This window comes from Delphinapterus leucas, chromosome 16 (genome assembly GCF_059928025.1).
Source record: "Delphinapterus leucas isolate spDelLeu-1000000601 "Yukka" chromosome 16, BTC_Dleu_Yukka2, whole genome shotgun sequence".
Taxonomy (NCBI): domain Eukaryota; kingdom Metazoa; phylum Chordata; class Mammalia; order Artiodactyla; family Monodontidae; genus Delphinapterus; species Delphinapterus leucas.
In genome coordinates, this window is record NC_143144.1 from 58,990,508 (window position 1) to 59,008,431 (window position 17,924).

Below are 17,924 nucleotides of genomic sequence, written 5' to 3' on the forward strand. Positions count from 1 at the left end.
CCCTATCATTTCAGAGCAAAAATGCACCTAGGAAAAAACACCTAGCTGCTAAATATCTCAGCCTCCCAACTAAAGCCGGGTTTCATTTTTATCTTTATAAATACAGGTAGAAAGCCTGCTTTGTCCAAAATGGTGCCCTGGAAATTCAAGTTAAGTCAAGCCTGTGTTGAAAGACCACTGGATAAACCACTGGCAGTTCCAGGATCACACCAGGGACTTATGTTTTCAGTGGCCCCCCACCACAAATCTAACCGGTGGGCCTATTCTGAAGGAGACCTGGATGAGAAAGCTTCACTTGGGAGGAAGGTGTGACATGGATTTTCCAGATTGTTCACATTTTCTGACTCTAATCCTTCTCCTCTCATCATATGCTGGACTCCCCCCAAATTGGCCAAAACCAGAAAGTCTGTTTGGCATGAGTATAACAGATATTAAAAAAAAAAAAAAAATCAAGACTTAACGGGAACAACAACAAAATAAAATAAACATAGTTCATTTGAGACCTGGAGAAGAGATGACAAACTGGCAAGAAAGAAAGAACCTCTAATGATAAAAGACTCTTAATATCCCCATTTTACAGATACCTTAGTTAAAGCTCAGTGAGATGAAGCCATCTGAATACTTAACATGTACAAAGCACCATGAAGAATATAAATAATCTTCTCATTTCCACAAGGGTTTTAGTGCTCACCATTCACTTAAGATTCCTGAATGTCAAGGAATGAACAAACTATAAAACAAGTTAAGTCTTCTTTCCCCCTAATGTCTAAAGTGTAGGGATTGAGAGAAAGAACACGCCAGGAAAATAAATTTTCACTTGGTGCCCTGGTAAAGGACTTGCCGTCTCCATAAGACAAACAAAAGATATTAAAGTAAAAAGGGAAAGATACCTGGGATTAGAGACCCTGACAAAAACCAAGAAAGGTAAAGGAGAGTTCCCATGACAACAGTCTGATTTTCAAAGCCATGTCACAAATTTACAGCACTATGCACGCTCTCGCTCTGTGATGTGCCACCCAGAAGAATTAAATCTCTAAGGCTGTTCTCACTCAAGATACACTTAATAAGAATTTTGGGGGCCAGGTTCCTTAAGTATACAAATGTACCTGGTACCTGGTAGAACCATCACCCCTTTTATCTATTTCCAGGTCTTATCCTCTAAGAAGGCTGGCTGAGTTCATACCTTGGGCTCTCTTCCTGTTTTGCACAAATTCTGAGCATCTCAGGGTGCTGGGTGCTGTGCTGCGGAAGCGGCTATTCCTTTTCCAAGTCTCCGGGCCATTTAATTTTCTATCTTCCTCTAAATGCCAGCTATTCTTCTCTAATGAATTGCCCCAAGGAATGCCACGATGATGTTCTCCTTGGTTCGCCCCGGTCCACTGATTCCGCAGACCCTCCGGGATGACCCCTCTGCTCCCAGGTGCCATCATTTCTTGTCTGTCAATGCCATTACACTCCAAAGTCTTCATTTGGTGGAGAGAATCTGTTCCTCTGTAATTCTGAAATTTATATTCACAGTTTGCAAATAGAGTATCAGAGCCTCTATTCTCCATATCAAAATTACTCTGATCCCCGGCATGAGTCTTCACTTTGAGATCGATTTTATCATTTTGATAAACATTCCTGTCCCTGTCACAGTATTTGACAAATTCATTACCTTCACTGACACCATTCAAGTCTGGGAAGTCCACAGACTGACCATTAGTATAATTCCCAGGAACATGATATAAATCATTGAGGTCTCTATAATAAAAATTAGTTTCTTTACAATCCTCAAGATTGTAATTAAAATTCCTGCGGTCTATATGCCGGTTTTGAGGCTGACCAAAATTCTCCACAGAATCATCCAAACCCCTGTAGCCAGTCCATTGTCCAGTTTCTTTAGAGTCCTCAGGATTATGATTCAGATTCTTACGATTTACGCAGCCATTCGTCTCCCCACATCCTCCAGCTTTCCAGGTTACATCTGGGCTTCCTGCAAACCAATCATCCTTAGTCGCAGGGTTCGGATTCCCATAATCTACGTTTTCTGAATTCTTATAATCATTACAGCCTGGAGTCACACTTCCGTGGTGCATACAGTCCTTTCTACTTTCCTTTGATTCCTCATTGTCCATATAGCTTGGTTCACTCTGCTCAAAATCCCAGTATCCACAATGCCTTTTTCTGTAAGGTCGATTCTGCCCTGTGGCCTGGTATCTGGAATCCAAGTCACCTTCTCTGTAAAGTCCATCTAGCGCTGTAAGGTCCCTTTTCTGTAGACTTCTGCAATCTTCATACTCCCAGCTGGAGCTCCAGTGCCCTTTCTCTTCCAGTTCTCTTTCTTTCCTCATCTCATGGGTTTCACACATATTCACTGTGCTCAAAGACACACACTTTATCGCTCTCTTCCATGGACCTGGGTTGAACGGAGATGTGGACAGGTGCAGTGTAGCCTAAGCCTGAATCTGTCCTTCTTAAAGTGTCTTAAAATGTCTCCCAAAGCACTTTAAACGTTCTTCTTCCTACTCCAGTTGGAGCACGGGGAGATGTGAGGTTATTTCGACCTCAGGATCCAATCAGTGGGCTGCTCTATCTTTCCCCAGGGAGCCCAGAAGGTAATTAGTAACTAGTGTTCATGTGATTGGAGTTGGCAGCTTTGTTTGGTGTTTCCCTCAAGCTGGTCAAACTGGCTTGGCTGCTTTATGAGCTGAAGGTAAGAAGCATTTTTTTTTTTGCAGAAAAAGCAGAGTGAAAGAGAAAGAGCCCCCTTTAAAAGCCTGAGGTAAGATCATGTAACAGTCTCATCTGCCTCTTTAATCCTTTAGTAATCAATCAGGGGTACGAATAAATGCTTTCATGTGCAGCTCAAACGGGACCTCCACTACCTGTCCTCCGAGTTTGGCTTTCTACTCTCCTTGGACATCTGAAACTCTTCAGGATTCCCCTTCCCTTTAGTCAGCAGCAGGACTCTTCCGCCTTTGAGAGCTTTGCTTTTATGGGATTCAGGTTACCCATTAGTGTATACTCAAATCACAAGCTGTTCCAGCTCCTGTCTGCAGACACACTGGCTTATCCCACTCAGGAAAGAAAAAGTACGTCTTTTATTCTGATCTGGTGTATGGAATTTTATAGTGTAAAAACTCTTTCCCAAAGGAATACAGTTATATATGCTTTCACACTTTCCTTGATACTTGTCATGCCAGAGAAGCATCAAAACCATTCATCTCCTAAATCTCTTTTCTAATTCATATAGCATATTTAGGAACTGGAGAAAGAGGCTGGAAATCAGACAGGTGGGTACAAAAATACCATTTTGAATTCATCAAACATTAGATTATTTTATGTGAAGCACTGTGGAAGAGAAAAGGATGAAGGTGGTCTCTGTCTCTTACCATGCAGGAGCAACACACTATAAAGTAAGATTGCATGTGAAAAGTGCTTTGACAAACACAAATGGCAATGGCAACAAAGCAGAAGTCCCTGGTAGGACAACTGGAGGTTTCATGGAAGTGGTAGCATTTGAGCTGTGCCTTCAAGCATAAGCAGGGTTTCCAAAGACTTTCCACATATGGAGAACTAGGTAATGGGGAACACTCTGAAGAATAAGTAACAGGGATCATGCTGGAGGGGTAGGTTGCAGCAGATCCCAAGGGACTCGAATGCCACTTATTTTATTCAATGGATAATAAAGAGTCACTGAAGGTTTCTGAATAGGGGAGTGACATGCTAAGAGAGTCTTCAGTAAGATTACTCTTTTAGCTATCTGGTCATCTATCAAGTATCCTTGAACTTTTATCTAATCCCTATTTGTGAAACAATGTAAGTACCCTAAGGAGACCAGGGTTATATGCTTTATCAATAATGAGATGTTGGTCTTCCCTGGTGGCGCAGTGGTTGGGAGTCTGTCTGCCAATGCAGGGGACGCGGGTTCGAGCTTCCACATGCCGCGGAGCGACTAGGCCGTGTGCCACAACTGCTGAGCCTGCGTGCCACAACTAATGAAGCCCGCGCAGCTGGAGCCCGTGCTCCGCAACGGGAGAGGCCACCGCAGTGAGAGGCCCGCACGCTGCAGCAAGGAGTAGCCCCTGCTCTCTGCAACTAGAGAAAGCCAGTGCACAGCAACGAAGACCCAATGCAGCCAAAAAAAAAATAAAAATAATAATAATAATGAGATGTTTACTCTTGGGTAAACCACTTATTCTCTCTGGGACTCAACCGACCCATCTATAAAATGAGGCAGCTGGCCTCAATGACATCGTTGATTCCTCCAGTTTTAAAAATCCATGCTTCTATTTTCCTCGCAACTCCTTTTTCCTTTCCTCAAATACCTAATGTGCTGTTACACACCTTTTAGGTTCTACACTAATAGTTACTGAATGAACCTCTAGATTGTTAAATCTGATTTTCATGCAAAGGTTTTTGTTCCATAGTTCTGTTGCAGTAGTAGCAACAGCCCTGGCAGCTGCCGTGTTGTCAAGTGTGTATTAAGTGCCAGGATCAGGATGAGGGGCTAGAAAGTTGATATAAATGCTTTTTGATCTTCACTAACTGTAAGAAGGATATTATGTTATCTTTATTTTACCACAGATAAAGAATCTCTGAGACTTCGAAAAACCTGTCCAAGATCACATAAACTAGTACAAGGAGGGGCCATAATTTGAACCCAGATCTGTCTGACTTCACGGCACTAGACTCAGAGGAGTATCTCAAAAACGTAGGAAAGCCTTAATTTCCCTCAAACCAAGTAAACAAACAAGTACACTCTATCATGGTCTAATTCAGGGGTGGACCACTGCCGAGGCAAGTGTGCACACACCTCGCCCCACACTGCCATTCCCTCTTTGTCTCCAGTCCTGGCCTACTTCCCCCCTGCCCCAGTGCTGAACCTCACCACCCAACTGCGATGAGCACTTGTACCAGCACATTACAGAAAGACTGTCCAGTATCGACCGGCTCAATAATCTAAAACCTACTACCTAAACCCAATAAAGACTGTGGTTTGGTTCACAAACCAACAGGATGACAACATAATTTGGGAGGACAGCTTTGACCATGAGTTATCAGAGGAACAGTGTAAAAGAGGGCACATGGGAGGAGGAATTAGGACAGCTAGCTTCTAGAAGTTCAATTTCTGCTAATAACCAGTTTGTAGCTATGCTTAACCTCTGGCTGTCAGTTTTCTTAGTGTAAAATGAAGAAGTTAATAGTTTCTCTGCCACTTTAAATCTAAAATTCTATGATCTTACTTATTTCTAAGTTAAAAGTAAAGATTTATCTTTCCCTAACTGTTATGGAAAACAGAGTTTCCTTTGGCAACTTAAAGTCTTTGATAAAGCTAGCATGATAAGAAACACACCTAATAAATCGACCAAGAGAACAGATAAAAAGAGGATAAATTACAGGTAAGAAGGATACTAGTTATAAAAATAATCCAGTAGTAAAGGTTACACAAAGGTAAAAAGAAATGATCTTTGGATGAGTGGAGAGTGAAGAGCTGGTTATAATATGGAGCTCCTCTCTCCCCACCTCACCCCCTCCTCTCTTTTTCTAAGCCCTACTGCCTGCGGGACTTTAAAGATATAGTCTGTATAAAAATGTAAACTGCCTCAGGTTTGCCTCATTACTGAGACCCAGAACTAATCAAAAGCTATGAATGGGTTGCACTTTTCATGTGATAAATCTGTGTGCAAAGAAATGTGGCCCTAGGGAATGAGGAGCATAACGGAGAAATAACTTTCTTATTTTTCTCAGTCCTAGTCCTACTAGTGAAATACAACTTTGTAGATAGTTATCTTCCCTTTCACTTGAAACAACAGTCACATCCCACAGGCCCTCTTCAAAAGCCCTGAGCAGTACTCTGCCATGATGTTTGTTACTTGTTACTATAGGGTGGGTGATCAGCTACAATGACCATCCCTGGATAGAAATTCTCCGAACATAATGCTAGAAGTGAAGGTGGGGCAGCAGGATTTGAAGGATGAGAGAAAAGAGGCAGAAAGTAGAGGAAAGGTAAAGGAACAAAAGGGAGGAGACAGTAAAAATAAATAAATAAATCTAGTAAGAACAGGTAATTACCTAAACTTTTCACAGTATCTCTGTAACTGCCCATGTGGTTCCTCCGGCCTGATGATCAATTCCTCCTCACTTTCTAAGACTCTGCCCCAGTGACGCTCTCTGATTCCCATAGTTCTTGCTATTTTCCAGAGCACCATGCAAATATCCCTCTCATCTTACCTGTTACTTTATTATACTTGTTTACCTCCTTTTATTACACTGAAAGCTTGAGGGCAATGACCAAGTCCAATCTCCAGCACAGCTCTGTACGTGGGGCACAAGAGGTACTCCCATGTTTAATGAGTTGATGGTGGTCATATTTATTGGGCACATGCTAGATGCAAGGCAGAGGGCAGGAGAGCTTACAAGTTAAAAGCACAGGCTGTGCTCTTTTTTGAATCCTGACTCTGCCACTAACTAGCTGTATAATCTTCGGAAAGTTACTTAAGCTCTCTAAGCCTGTTTCTTCATCTTTTCACCATCAAATCTACCATCCTACCTGCATCTGTACGCATCTGCTCTGCTTTCCCTCTTGTTAGAATGGAAGAACTGTCTCTGCTCTGATAACAGGCCAATCTCTCTCTCTCTGTTGGTTCACTGATCCACTCCCTCCTGACCCCTTAAAGACTTTGCTTCGGCAATTAGGCCCTCCCTCTCCTGCACGTCAGTGTGCCCCCTCTAACTATCAGTCTCATGAGCCTATGAATGTTTCCTAGCTTTTTTAAACTTTTATTTATTTATTTATTTATGGCTGCATTGGGTCTTCGTTGCTACACACAGGCTTTCTCTAGTTGCGGTGAGCGGGGGCTACTCTTTGTTGCGGTGTGCGGGCTTCTCATTGTGGTGGCTTCTCTTGCTGTGGAGCACGGGCTCTAGGAACGCGGGCTTCAGTAGTTGTGGCACGCGGGCTCAGTAGTTGTGGTTTGCGGGCTCTAGAGCACAGGCTCAGTAGTTGTGGCGCACGGGTTTAGTTGTTCCGCGGCACGTGGGATCTTCCCAGACCAGGGCTCAAACCCGTGTCCCCTGCAATGGCAGGCGGATTCTTAACCACTGTGCCACCAGGGAAGTCCTGTTTCCCATCTTACAAAGAACTTCTGCTTTGAAAGACTTGAGCAAGCCAAATACTCAATGCCTCTATTTCCTTACCTCTCACTCTATCTTTAATCCATTCCAATAAGGCTTTTATCCCTTTGTTATCACTTTACTGAAACTGCCCTTGACAAGGTCATCCAATCCAATGGTCATTTCTGAGACTTCATCTTACTTGGCTTCTCAGTAGCTTTTGGACAGAGTCACTTCCTCTTTCTTGAAGCTCTTCCTTCACTTGGACTGGCTGCTCCTTTTCCTTTGCTAGTTCATCTCCCTTGTCTTCCACATTCCCAACATTGGCTGCCCCAGGTCTTTTCCTTTGTACCCAGTTACCGAGCACAAAGAAGGAATTCAAGAAATTCCTTGACTAGGAATGTGGTTTCCACTCTTAGTGCAGCTGCCTCTCAGCCTAAGGGTTAATTAGGAGGAGCGGTAAAGAAGACCCTATCATTAAGGTTAAAGTAACGTGAGGGATCTCAATACAGCAACAGCCTCCAGCTAAGTGGGAAGAGGGTCTGGAAATGAGGGAGAAGACAGATACTTAAGATCAAAAAGTAAGTTCCCCAGTAAAGGAAGAGACTATGGACTAATGAAAAGACAACTGACTGGGATAGGGGAAGGCAGAAACAGAGAAAAGAGTCTGAGAGCACTGTAAAAAGAAAAATAAAGACTGCAATACAGGAAAATAAGAGGTGTTGGGGGGATCTGATATACTTTGAAGGATGTTCTAAATGGACAGGGCTGTGAGAAGCATTCAAGATGTTTTAGAGTTTAAACCTTATGATGCACTTAAAGGTGAGTTAGGTGAGGGTTCAAATAGAGAAACTGGAAACCGTGAGCAGCTTGGGGATGTTACTAGTATGAATGAGTAAACACTTTGGAAACTTAAGTAACTTCGTGATAAGCCAACAGTCAAAAGTATATCTGGGGCTTCCCTGGTGGCGCAGTGGTTGAGAGTCCACCTGCCGATGCAGGGGACACGGGTTCGTGCCCCGGTCCGGGAGGATCCCACATGCCACGGAGCGGCTGGGCCTGTGAGCCATGGCTGCTGAGCCTGCGCGTCCGGAGCCTGTGCTCGGCAACGGGAGAGGCCACAACGGTGAGAGGGGCCCACGTACCACAAATAAAGTATATCTGTGAGGAAGGATTAAATATTTTAAAAATATATATGTCAATACATACATATATGCTCTTAAATCCACAGATATATGTAATTTAGCAAATAGTTTTCAACCAATCAGAGTACTAAAAATGTTACTGTTGGCATAAATTATTTTGGAAGTAAGTTGGCAAGAGTCAGTTGGGATCCTTCCACCTTGAGCACTTGTAGATTTGAGTTTTCCAACTGTTGCTTCCTACCACCCACTCTCAGAGGTCAAGCAATCCCTCCTTAAGTCAAAACACGCTGCCATTTCGCTGTGGCACAGTGAGAATGTACATAAAGCTGTACAGTGAAACCCACCTGAATCTGAATCCTGGCTCTCCCACTTACCAACTGTGAGATTTTGAGCAAACCTCAGTTTTCTCATCTGTCAGATGTGGACAATTTGGGGAACTGGAAAAAGTGTATAAAAGCACCTAGCACATTGTTTGACAAAGTATAAGCGCTCAATTATTTATAATTGCTGTCATCCTCCTACTCTTTCCACTCCTATCTTCCAGACAGCTCACTCCCTGGGCCTCTTCTCTTTTTCTCTATCTATACTTTTTCTGTTTTTTTAAGTAATCTCATTAAATGTCATGACTTTAAATAATGTCTATGTGCTGAAAGAATTTATGTCTATGTGCTGTCAAAATTCATTTGTCCCAAATTTATGTCTCCAGGCCTAACTCCTCTGAACTCTGGCCTGTGTATCAAATTGTGCAGTTGACCTCTGCTTTGTCCCACCTCCCCCACCAACCAGCGTCTCCTGCACTCTTCACCATTAATTGAGAAATTACTGGCAACTCCAGTCCTTCCAGTTGCTCAATCTCAGGGTCATCCTCATCTATTTCACCTCACATCCAATCCACCAGCAAGTCCTACTGGCTCCAACTCAAATATACCTTATATATGATGTTCAAAATAACTGAGCACTTCTCCTCAACCCCACTCTGCCATCCTGGTGCAAGCTACCATCACCTCTTGCCTGGATCATTACAGTAGCCTCCTAACTGGTCTCTCTGCCTCTGCACCTCTGTCTTTTCTCAACGCCACAGAGTGACTCTGTAAAGTTCTAAGATCATGTTGCTCCCCTGCTCAGAACCTTCCTGGGGCTTCTCGTCTTACTCCGAATGATGGGCTACAAAGCCCATGCCTTTGCTCTAGTTGAACTGGCCTCCTTGCTATTCCTCAAACAACAGGCACACTCTTATACTTGCTGTTCTAGCTGCCTGAAATAATCTCCCCCACCCCCCAAAATGGTTTGGCTGGCTTCCTACAATCATTCAGATCTTCACTCAAAAGTCACTTCCCTGATTCCATAGGTTCTTTTGCCTCCTAATAATACGCATATTTTTACTTATTGTTTGTCTCTCCCCATGGGGGCAGAGATCGCTGCTATAACTCTAGAACGCTGCCTGGAATACAGCAGGAGCTCAACAGTATTTATTGAATAAATGACTGCCCCAGAGTTTTTCATCTTTGGGGTCTTGCTACATCTGGTAAAGTGAACAGTAGTAGTCAACACGCTCAGGTAGCCAGTGGCAGCAGGAATGCCTGTGGCTGAGGCAGGAGGCTAGCTAGAGGCAGGTCCTCTCACTAAGTGCTGCAAAGCCTGGGTGAAATCTGAAACCCATACTTGAAGTCCCTGGAGCTGTTCCAGTTTCTCCACCCCTCTGCCTGGAGCTGAGGTGAAGAAATGTTCACAAAGCCACACTACAAACTGCAAAGACTAGTGAGTCACGGGCTAATTATAAGTTAACCATTCCTAGCTACGGTTCTTGACATACATTAAACCCTGTCTCCTAAAAGGAAAACTAGCTTCTGTCCTGAATCAACATGGACTCTGAATGGCTTCTGACTATGGTTGCTGTTTTATGGATTTATATACCAAGATAAAATCCATTACAAGTAACTGAGCTAATTTTTACTGAGCCAACACCCTGAACTAGATGTTACAAAAGCCGAGGATATTGGGTTTTTTCTTATATACTGACAAACTAGAAAGAAAAACCATTATTTCTTTTACATGAACTTTTATAACTTAAAAGACCACAAAACGTTTTACCTTTTAAACTCTATTACCTTTTACTAGTTTGGGAAAGAATTCTTATACCTGAGGCATTCTAAGGAGTCTTCAGAATAATAAATTGCTTCTGTATGTAGAAAAACCATACTTTCAATTTTTAAAAATCTGTCTGGAATATTATGTATCACTTCAGTGTAAAGATGTTATTATTCCATATCAGTCATTCTCCAACTGGTTAACCTAATGGCTCTCTTTAGTGGACCTTAGATCTCACCCAATATCTTGGTGAAAATGTTACTTTCCTGAAAAACATATTCTGATTTGATGTGCAACAGTCATTTAAAATTCAAATTAAAAATTACCCCGAGTGTCTATGGCCAACCTTCTTCCTGGTATTACCTTAAGGGGAGACGTTTAGGAGCAAGGTTCCTGATGTGGAAGAGGCTGACTCTACAATTTACCAATCACTGCACTGATTTAGAACAACAGGGTCTTGGCCCACACAGAAATTAACTATGGCCATAATTCAAAGGCAGCAAGACAGACAGACAGTGTGATTAAATACAGAGGTCAATATCAGTATGATCACTAGAGTTTCAAAGATACACAAATACGAATGATACTATGACTATATCCTTTTTATTAATCAGTGTATAGCCAGTGCCTGGGTCATACTATGTGCTGAAGAAATGTTTGCTGAGTAAAGAAATGAATGTACAACCCTGACTGTCCAATTCAGGCATGTGAACCTCTCCTCGAGGTAGAAAAGGACTATGATATGCTAAAATGAGATTCTCTCAGGGCCACAGGATGTAGTTCTAATAAGGGCTTCTAAAAGTAACTTGTACTGGTAAATCTGAAAAGTCTGTGGACTAATGCTGAATATTTCTACTGCTTCAGAAGCCAAACTATTTATCAGATTTGAAGGTACCATTTTTGGTTTTGGTTTTGTTTTGTCCATGCCTCGCAGCTTGCGGGATCTCAGTTCCCCAACCAGGGATTAAACCCAGGCCATGGCGGTGAAAGCCCGGAATCCTAACCGCTAGGCCACCAGGGAACTCAATTATTATTATATGCTTAAATTATTAAGCAATTTATTATTCTGAAGACTCCTTGGAATGCCTCAGGTATAAGAATTCTTTCCCAAACTAGTAAGGTACTGTGTTTTAGATATGGACTTCTACTTGTTAATTAGCAACTCATCTGACCAGAAGCTCCTGGAAGGCAGACAACACATCTATGTTTATTACTATATACCCTGCCCTTAACACAGTGCCTGCCACATGGTAAAAACTTAACCAACATTTGCTGGATGAATGAGTGATTGACTCGATACCATCCTGAAGCCTACAATGACATATCATTCCCCAACACACTATACTCACAAATGCCTCCTAGTATTCTACCCTGACTCTACATGATAATTCCAGACTTAAAACTCCTAATTCTCAGACATAGCCAAACACTAGCTTATCTAAAACTACTAATAAAGGACTTTCTATTTCCAATAATTGAAGTTTAGGCCAACCATCTCACAGAAAGAAAGCTTAAAAAGTTAGACGAACTATTTAAAAATCTTAAAACTATCATCAATGACAAGATGGCAGAGTACAGGCCAAAACCAAAAGGAAAACTAGAATCCAGAGAGGTAAATAACCACAGAAACTACAATGCCCTGGGGCATCTACCAGTCCCAGAAAACTCAGCTTTTGTTTCAGTGGCCCTCTGAGGAGAAGAGGTCGATAACCCAAAGCCCAAGGCAAGGTAAGGAGTCTAAAAGGAGACCTTTTCTATAAATAAGCTAAGATTCCAGAGACTCCTGAGAGAGAATCAGAACTGGACCAGCCCTCCTGCAAAATTACATCTCGGGCTCTAATACCTTCACCGTCCAAGGTACTTTAAGCCTTGAAATTAGTTTAAGGTGGAGGTGGGCTGAGAATGATATCGTTTCCATGTGGGAATTCCTCCTCAGCGTTGCTTAAGGAATTTATATTACGATAATATTTATATAATTTATATTACGATCTTACGATTTCTGAATCGTAAGAAAAAATCAGCCGAGAAATCTGGAAAAAAAGGAGAAAATACTATAATTCTCTGTGAGAATAAAGCTTAACAATAAATGTAGAGACATTACTGGTTTGAAAGAATCTACCAGTGCCAAGTTGAAAGCAAGAGCAGAAAATACTGACCCACAGAGTAACGATTAAGGTTGACCGGGACAAAAGTACATAGGAGAAAAGTGACTAGGATCTAATCAGTTAGTATTGCTTGTAACTGTTGCTATGTTATGAATGTGTTTATAAAGCACGTGTGTTCATGGCCCTGTGCGCTAACAGTGAGTCACTCTTGCAAATAAAATAAATACTAATAAGGGGCTTCCCTGGCAGCGCAGTGGTTGAGAGTCCGCCTACCGATGCAGGGGACACGGGTTCATGGCCCGGTCCAGGAAGATCCCACATGCCGTGGAGCGGCTGGGCCCGTGTGCTATGGCCGCTAAGCCTGCGCATCCGGAGCAACGGGAGAGGCCACACAGTGAGACGCCCGCGTACCGCAAAAATAAATAAAAATAAAAAATAAATAAATACTAATAAGCTTATTTGCACAGTATATTTTATATAAACCTTGTAAGTGATGGTCCAAGAAATATCAAATTTTAGAAGTAAAATAAGTCCTTAAATTGGCAATTCTGACACATGATTCTGTGAAGCATTGAATCTTGCTCAGAGGCAAATGTTCCATTATTTTAATACTACTCAAAAATGTTTGCTCAGTGTTTTCCAGTGTTTGTATTTGCTATAGGTTATAGTTCTTTGTAAGTATTTTAACAAGAGAAATGCAGAGAAGATGTGAATATTAAATATTGAATCATTATGTTGTATTACCTGAAATTAACATCATATTGTATGTTAATTATTTCAATTAAAAAAATTTTCAAAGATGTGAATATTGTCACAAATTTATTGTCTAAAATTTGAATTAGCAAAACAATATTGATTCCAATGGCAAAGTCAAAATCAGAGCAAGCAGACAAAATATTTTCACTGTTAAAAAAGAATACAAGCACACATATGTATAACTGAATCACTTTGCTGTACGGCAGAAATTAACACACGTTGTAAATCACCTATACTTCATTAAAATTTAAAAACTAGAAATATTCAATGCAAATAGTTGCTAGAAAATAAAAAAAGAAAACCTGTCTGTAAAAAAAAAAAAAAAAAAGAAAGAAAGATTATGAGCTTATGCAAAGCAACATGTACCCTAATGGCCCCACCTGAAGATGTTTTTGGATACATTCTTAACACTCAACCAACATCAAAGGAAACTTTTTCCTATGTCTGGAATATTAGTCACAAAACAAAGATCAACTAATACTTTGTGTATTTAAAATTTTGTTTTAAAAATCACTTTAAATACTAAATATTTGTGGTATGATTTTACAGTTTTAAAATTATTTTTATTTAACATTTATTTTGTGTTAATATTCCCTTATTTTAATGTTTTATATTATCAGATGTCTAGTATCATGTTAATTTTCTAATTTTGATAAATATTTTTGAGTTATGTAAGATATTAGGGTTAAGGGAACTCTACTATTTCTGCAACTTCTCTATAAATCCAAAATTATTTTAAAGTAAAAAGTAAAAAATAGGGACTTCCCTGGTGGCGCAGTGGTTAAGAATTCGCCTGCCAATGCAGGGGACACGGGTTCGAGCCCTGGGCAGGGAAGATCCCATGTGCCACAGAGCAACTAAGCCTGTGCGCCACAACTACTGAGGCTGCGCTCTGGAGCCCACGAGCCACAACTACTGAAGCCTGCAGCGCCTAGAGCCCATGCTCTGCAACAAGAGAAGCCACTGCAATGAGAAGCCCGCGCACCGCAACGAAGAGTAGCCCCTGCTTGCTGCAACTATAGAAAGCCCTTGCGCAGCAACGAAGACCCAACGCAGCCAAAAATAAATAAATAAAATTTAAAAAAAAAAGTAAAAAATATTTCAAAGTTAATTATCAGGTAGAGAATTTTACATGTCATTAAAATATATAATCTCATAATATTTTGGTTCATAATAATAAAAACTTATGCATTTATTTCATATATATGTGTATATATACATAAAATCTCTGACACTTTTAGTATAATCCTAACACAGGAAAATTGTTCACTGTTGATTATTACAGTCATTACTGTTATTACTTAAGAACAGGTAAATAAAAGTTTTTTTTAAAATGCAGAATAATTTATAATTTCAGGAATTCCAATTTCTTGTTCCTGAATCTCAAAGATTACTATCCTTCAGGAATTGGGAAACATTAGCTGACCAGAAGCAGCTGACAGAAAGAAGTGCAAATCCTCTCTGGAGACAGGTGTCTTCATCTCCGGTCTTAATGTTTTCCAAATACTATGACTAGCACACAGTAAAAAGTAACCAGACACACAAGGAGTCTAGACCACATGAATAAGAACCATGTGACACCAAAAACAGTCCCACTAAGACTAAATATCTTGGAATTATCATATGCAGACTATAAAATAACTATTCTTACCATAGGTAAAGAAAATAAAAAACAAGCTGAAAGATACCTACAGGAAATAGAAAACTATAAAAGGTAACATATCAGATTTGAAAAAAAAATACAGCTTCTAGGAAATGAGTCCTCATGATGTAATAATTCCAGAGTTTTAAGGAGCAATATGAAGAACAGTATAAAGGCTATATATATTTAAGTGTGAGCTATATGTAAATCTATATACCATCCTATACTTAAATTGAATCCATTCAATGTATTCCCTGTTGATCTAACTAGATTCACACTTATATGCATAAGGTGGAGCTGAATGTAAACCAAACCGTCACGTGTATCCTGCTCTAAAACCACCAAGCACAAACCAGAGCCCTCAGTTGACTACAGTTCAAATAAATAAAGGCATACCCTTTCTTCTTATACTTAAGTCTTGCAATTAGAAGTGCTTCTTAATTATATTTCTTCTAATTTCTCAAACCCCTATTAAATGCCTACCACATGATAAGCATAGCTAGGCATTTGTCCATACATTTTCTTATTTAAAAAAAGAAGAAGAAAAAAAAGAAGAGGAAGGAGGAGCAATAGCTACAATAAAGAACCTAATTTTGGGTCTGGCACAGCACTGGACTATTTTGCTACCATTGACTGTGTCTGACAAGGGGACCAGCATCTCAGTACTGACAGTCCTTAGCTCTCCAGTAGTCCAAGTTCAAAGTAACAATGGAGGAAGGAGATCTTTGAAAGTTCTGGAAGGTAGAGCAGAAACTTCAACTTCATTCAGTTAAACTAAATTCACCAAGTATTTACTGAGTCTACTACCTGTTGGATACTATACCAGGTGTGTGGGAAATGACAAACCAACTAATGTACAGTATCTGTCTTTTCATTAGGCTTAAAATTTTCATTGAGAGGCATATAAACAACTAAATATAATGTCAATCAGGATTAGATAAATACTGTATCAAAGTTCTTTAAATCTTATGCCTTAAATTTCAAGGTTAGAGATTGTATGGGACTGGATTGGAGGGGTAAAGCCTGGTGCTCAAACTGATTAATTCTGCCTCTTTCAAGGGACTTCTTGTATTGCTGGATATACTTTTTATGAAGACAGAAAAAGATGACCTTAAGAGGAACTGTCAGTGATTGCAAGAAATAAGTAATTTCATCATACTAGCAATTGATACAAATAATACACCTATTGAAAAGCAATCAAGTCAATATTAATACAGCCAATGCTGTATTTGGTGAATGCAAATAAAGGACAGTTTCCTGATTAAGACTATACACACCTACTGCAGGTCTTTCACAGCATTAAACTTTTAGAACTTAAAAAAAAAAAAACATAGTAAGAACACAAGCTGAATTATTAGTCCTGAAAAAGAAGGTCAATTGAACAAAAAAGAATACCAATTTCATCCCTCAGTACCAGTCCATTACCCCACATAGTCCTTTAAAAACACTGCACACTGTTTTTATGCATAGAAGACATAATATTTCTCTGGAACACTACTAATTCTAATAAGTATCATTATTGAGAAATTTTTGCTACCTGGAATTTGGGAGAGTTTTGTTCTCTGTCACCTGTATATCTAATGCAAGAACAGTTTACAAGTATATCTCAAAACTTGTATGTATGGAAGGTGATGGAGAATCTGGGGCTTGCTATGGCTTTGAGGATGTAGCGCTGAGCCAAAGTTCCCTCAGGATTCCTTTTCAGGCACTCTGAAATCGTCAAGGTATCTGGCATTCCCCAAGAGCTCAGATACTCATATTAAATGAACACCCTCTTGAGGACATGTCTAGGTGCTCACCCTCGTGCTTTACCTTGAGAGCAAATGTCACCACTGCCCTGCTGAGCACAAATGACCCAGGGGCCCAGTGATCTGGCTGGTCCCTAATTCATCACCCTGCATGTGCTCCAGGACACCCTCCCGGGCCATGCCTCTGAGTTTGGAGTTCCCGCAGAACTGTGCCCACTTGCACAGCAATTCTTGCCTGAGCATATTTTAGACAGAGGTTTCCTCTCTTTCTGTAATCCGTCTGCTTTCCAACTTTCAGAAAATTACTCGACTTCTGGCCTTCTGATAATACTCTTTCTTCTTGGAATTTTTTATTATTATTTTTCCATTCACTTTTAGAGATCTAAAGGACAAGGGGAAGTTGGTATGTGTACTTGGTCTGCCATCTTGATTTAGTCTCTCTGGGCCACCATTACCTTGTTTTTATTTATTAGGATCCTGCAACTCCTAGACCCACAGAGTGCTTTTTATTATTGACTTTCCTAAGGACGTGTAGGTTCAGAGCTCTCTGGCACACATGCCAAAGGGCATGCAGTCATGCTCTCCTCAGGCCCTAGACCAGTTGCTATTATCTCACTCTTTTCTTCTTCCTACTTTATAAATTTTTTCTCTTGATAGGCTGGTGAATACAAATGAAGTCTCCAGAGCCTGGTCACCCCCAAGTTAAGAGACAGCATTTCAATTTTTGAATGTGCAAGGTGGGAAACAGTAAACCATAGTAGTTAAAGACATGGGCTCGATTCCCGGTTCCCTTAGCAAGCTACTTAATCTTTGCAAGTCTTGGTTTCCTCATCTATAAAGTAGCCATATGAATTAACCCAGTACCTTCAAGGTAGCTGTGAAGATTCTTTGTGACAAATGCTTATTAATACATTAATAAATGTTTGTTATTATTATTGAAACTTAGTCCCTGGACCACAAAGATACAACATACTGTTTTCTCATGAGTCTTAGCCTGGAAGTCTTCAGTCCTGAGCAGAGTCTGGTTAAAGAAAGTTATATCTGGGGACTTCCATCTGCACAACTGTTATGGATGTCACAAAGGTATAGGAGGTATAAATGTCACTGAGGTCTGAGCTTTTTTACCTGAGCAGCAAATGGAGTTAGGAGGCTATAGTGGTCATAGGATACATTCAGACAGAGCCATCTAACTGTGGTGACAGAGTGAGAAATTAGGTAATAAAAAGCAAACCATTCCTTAACTGTCCATCATAGATGGTAACATATCCCTAAAAGCCTGGGTAGGCTGTTACTTGGACTTGTGGGTGTCAAGAAACAAGTATATACTATCTCCTCATCACTT

At 40.5% G+C, this 17,924-nt stretch overlaps 1 protein-coding gene across 17 annotated transcripts in view; it reads right to left on the reverse strand.

Annotated features, from left to right (window-relative positions):
• DNMBP (dynamin binding protein) overlaps nt 1–17,924 on the reverse strand; it is a 117,013-nt gene that overhangs the window by 53,648 nt on the left and 45,441 nt on the right. For 2 of the 17 annotated variants that reach the window (XM_022569072.3, XM_089898008.1), the window contains exon 1: nt 1,184–17,920. The exons of 14 other annotated variants lie outside the window; for them this stretch is intronic. In XM_022569072.3, coding sequence (XP_022424780.1) covers nt 1,184–2,351 — 1,168 coding nt within the window. In that variant the 5' untranslated portion in view covers nt 2,352–17,920. Of the gene's footprint in view, nt 1–1,183; nt 17,921–17,924 lie in introns of those variants that run through there. One more of the 17 variants, XM_089898010.1, reaches the window with a different exon arrangement.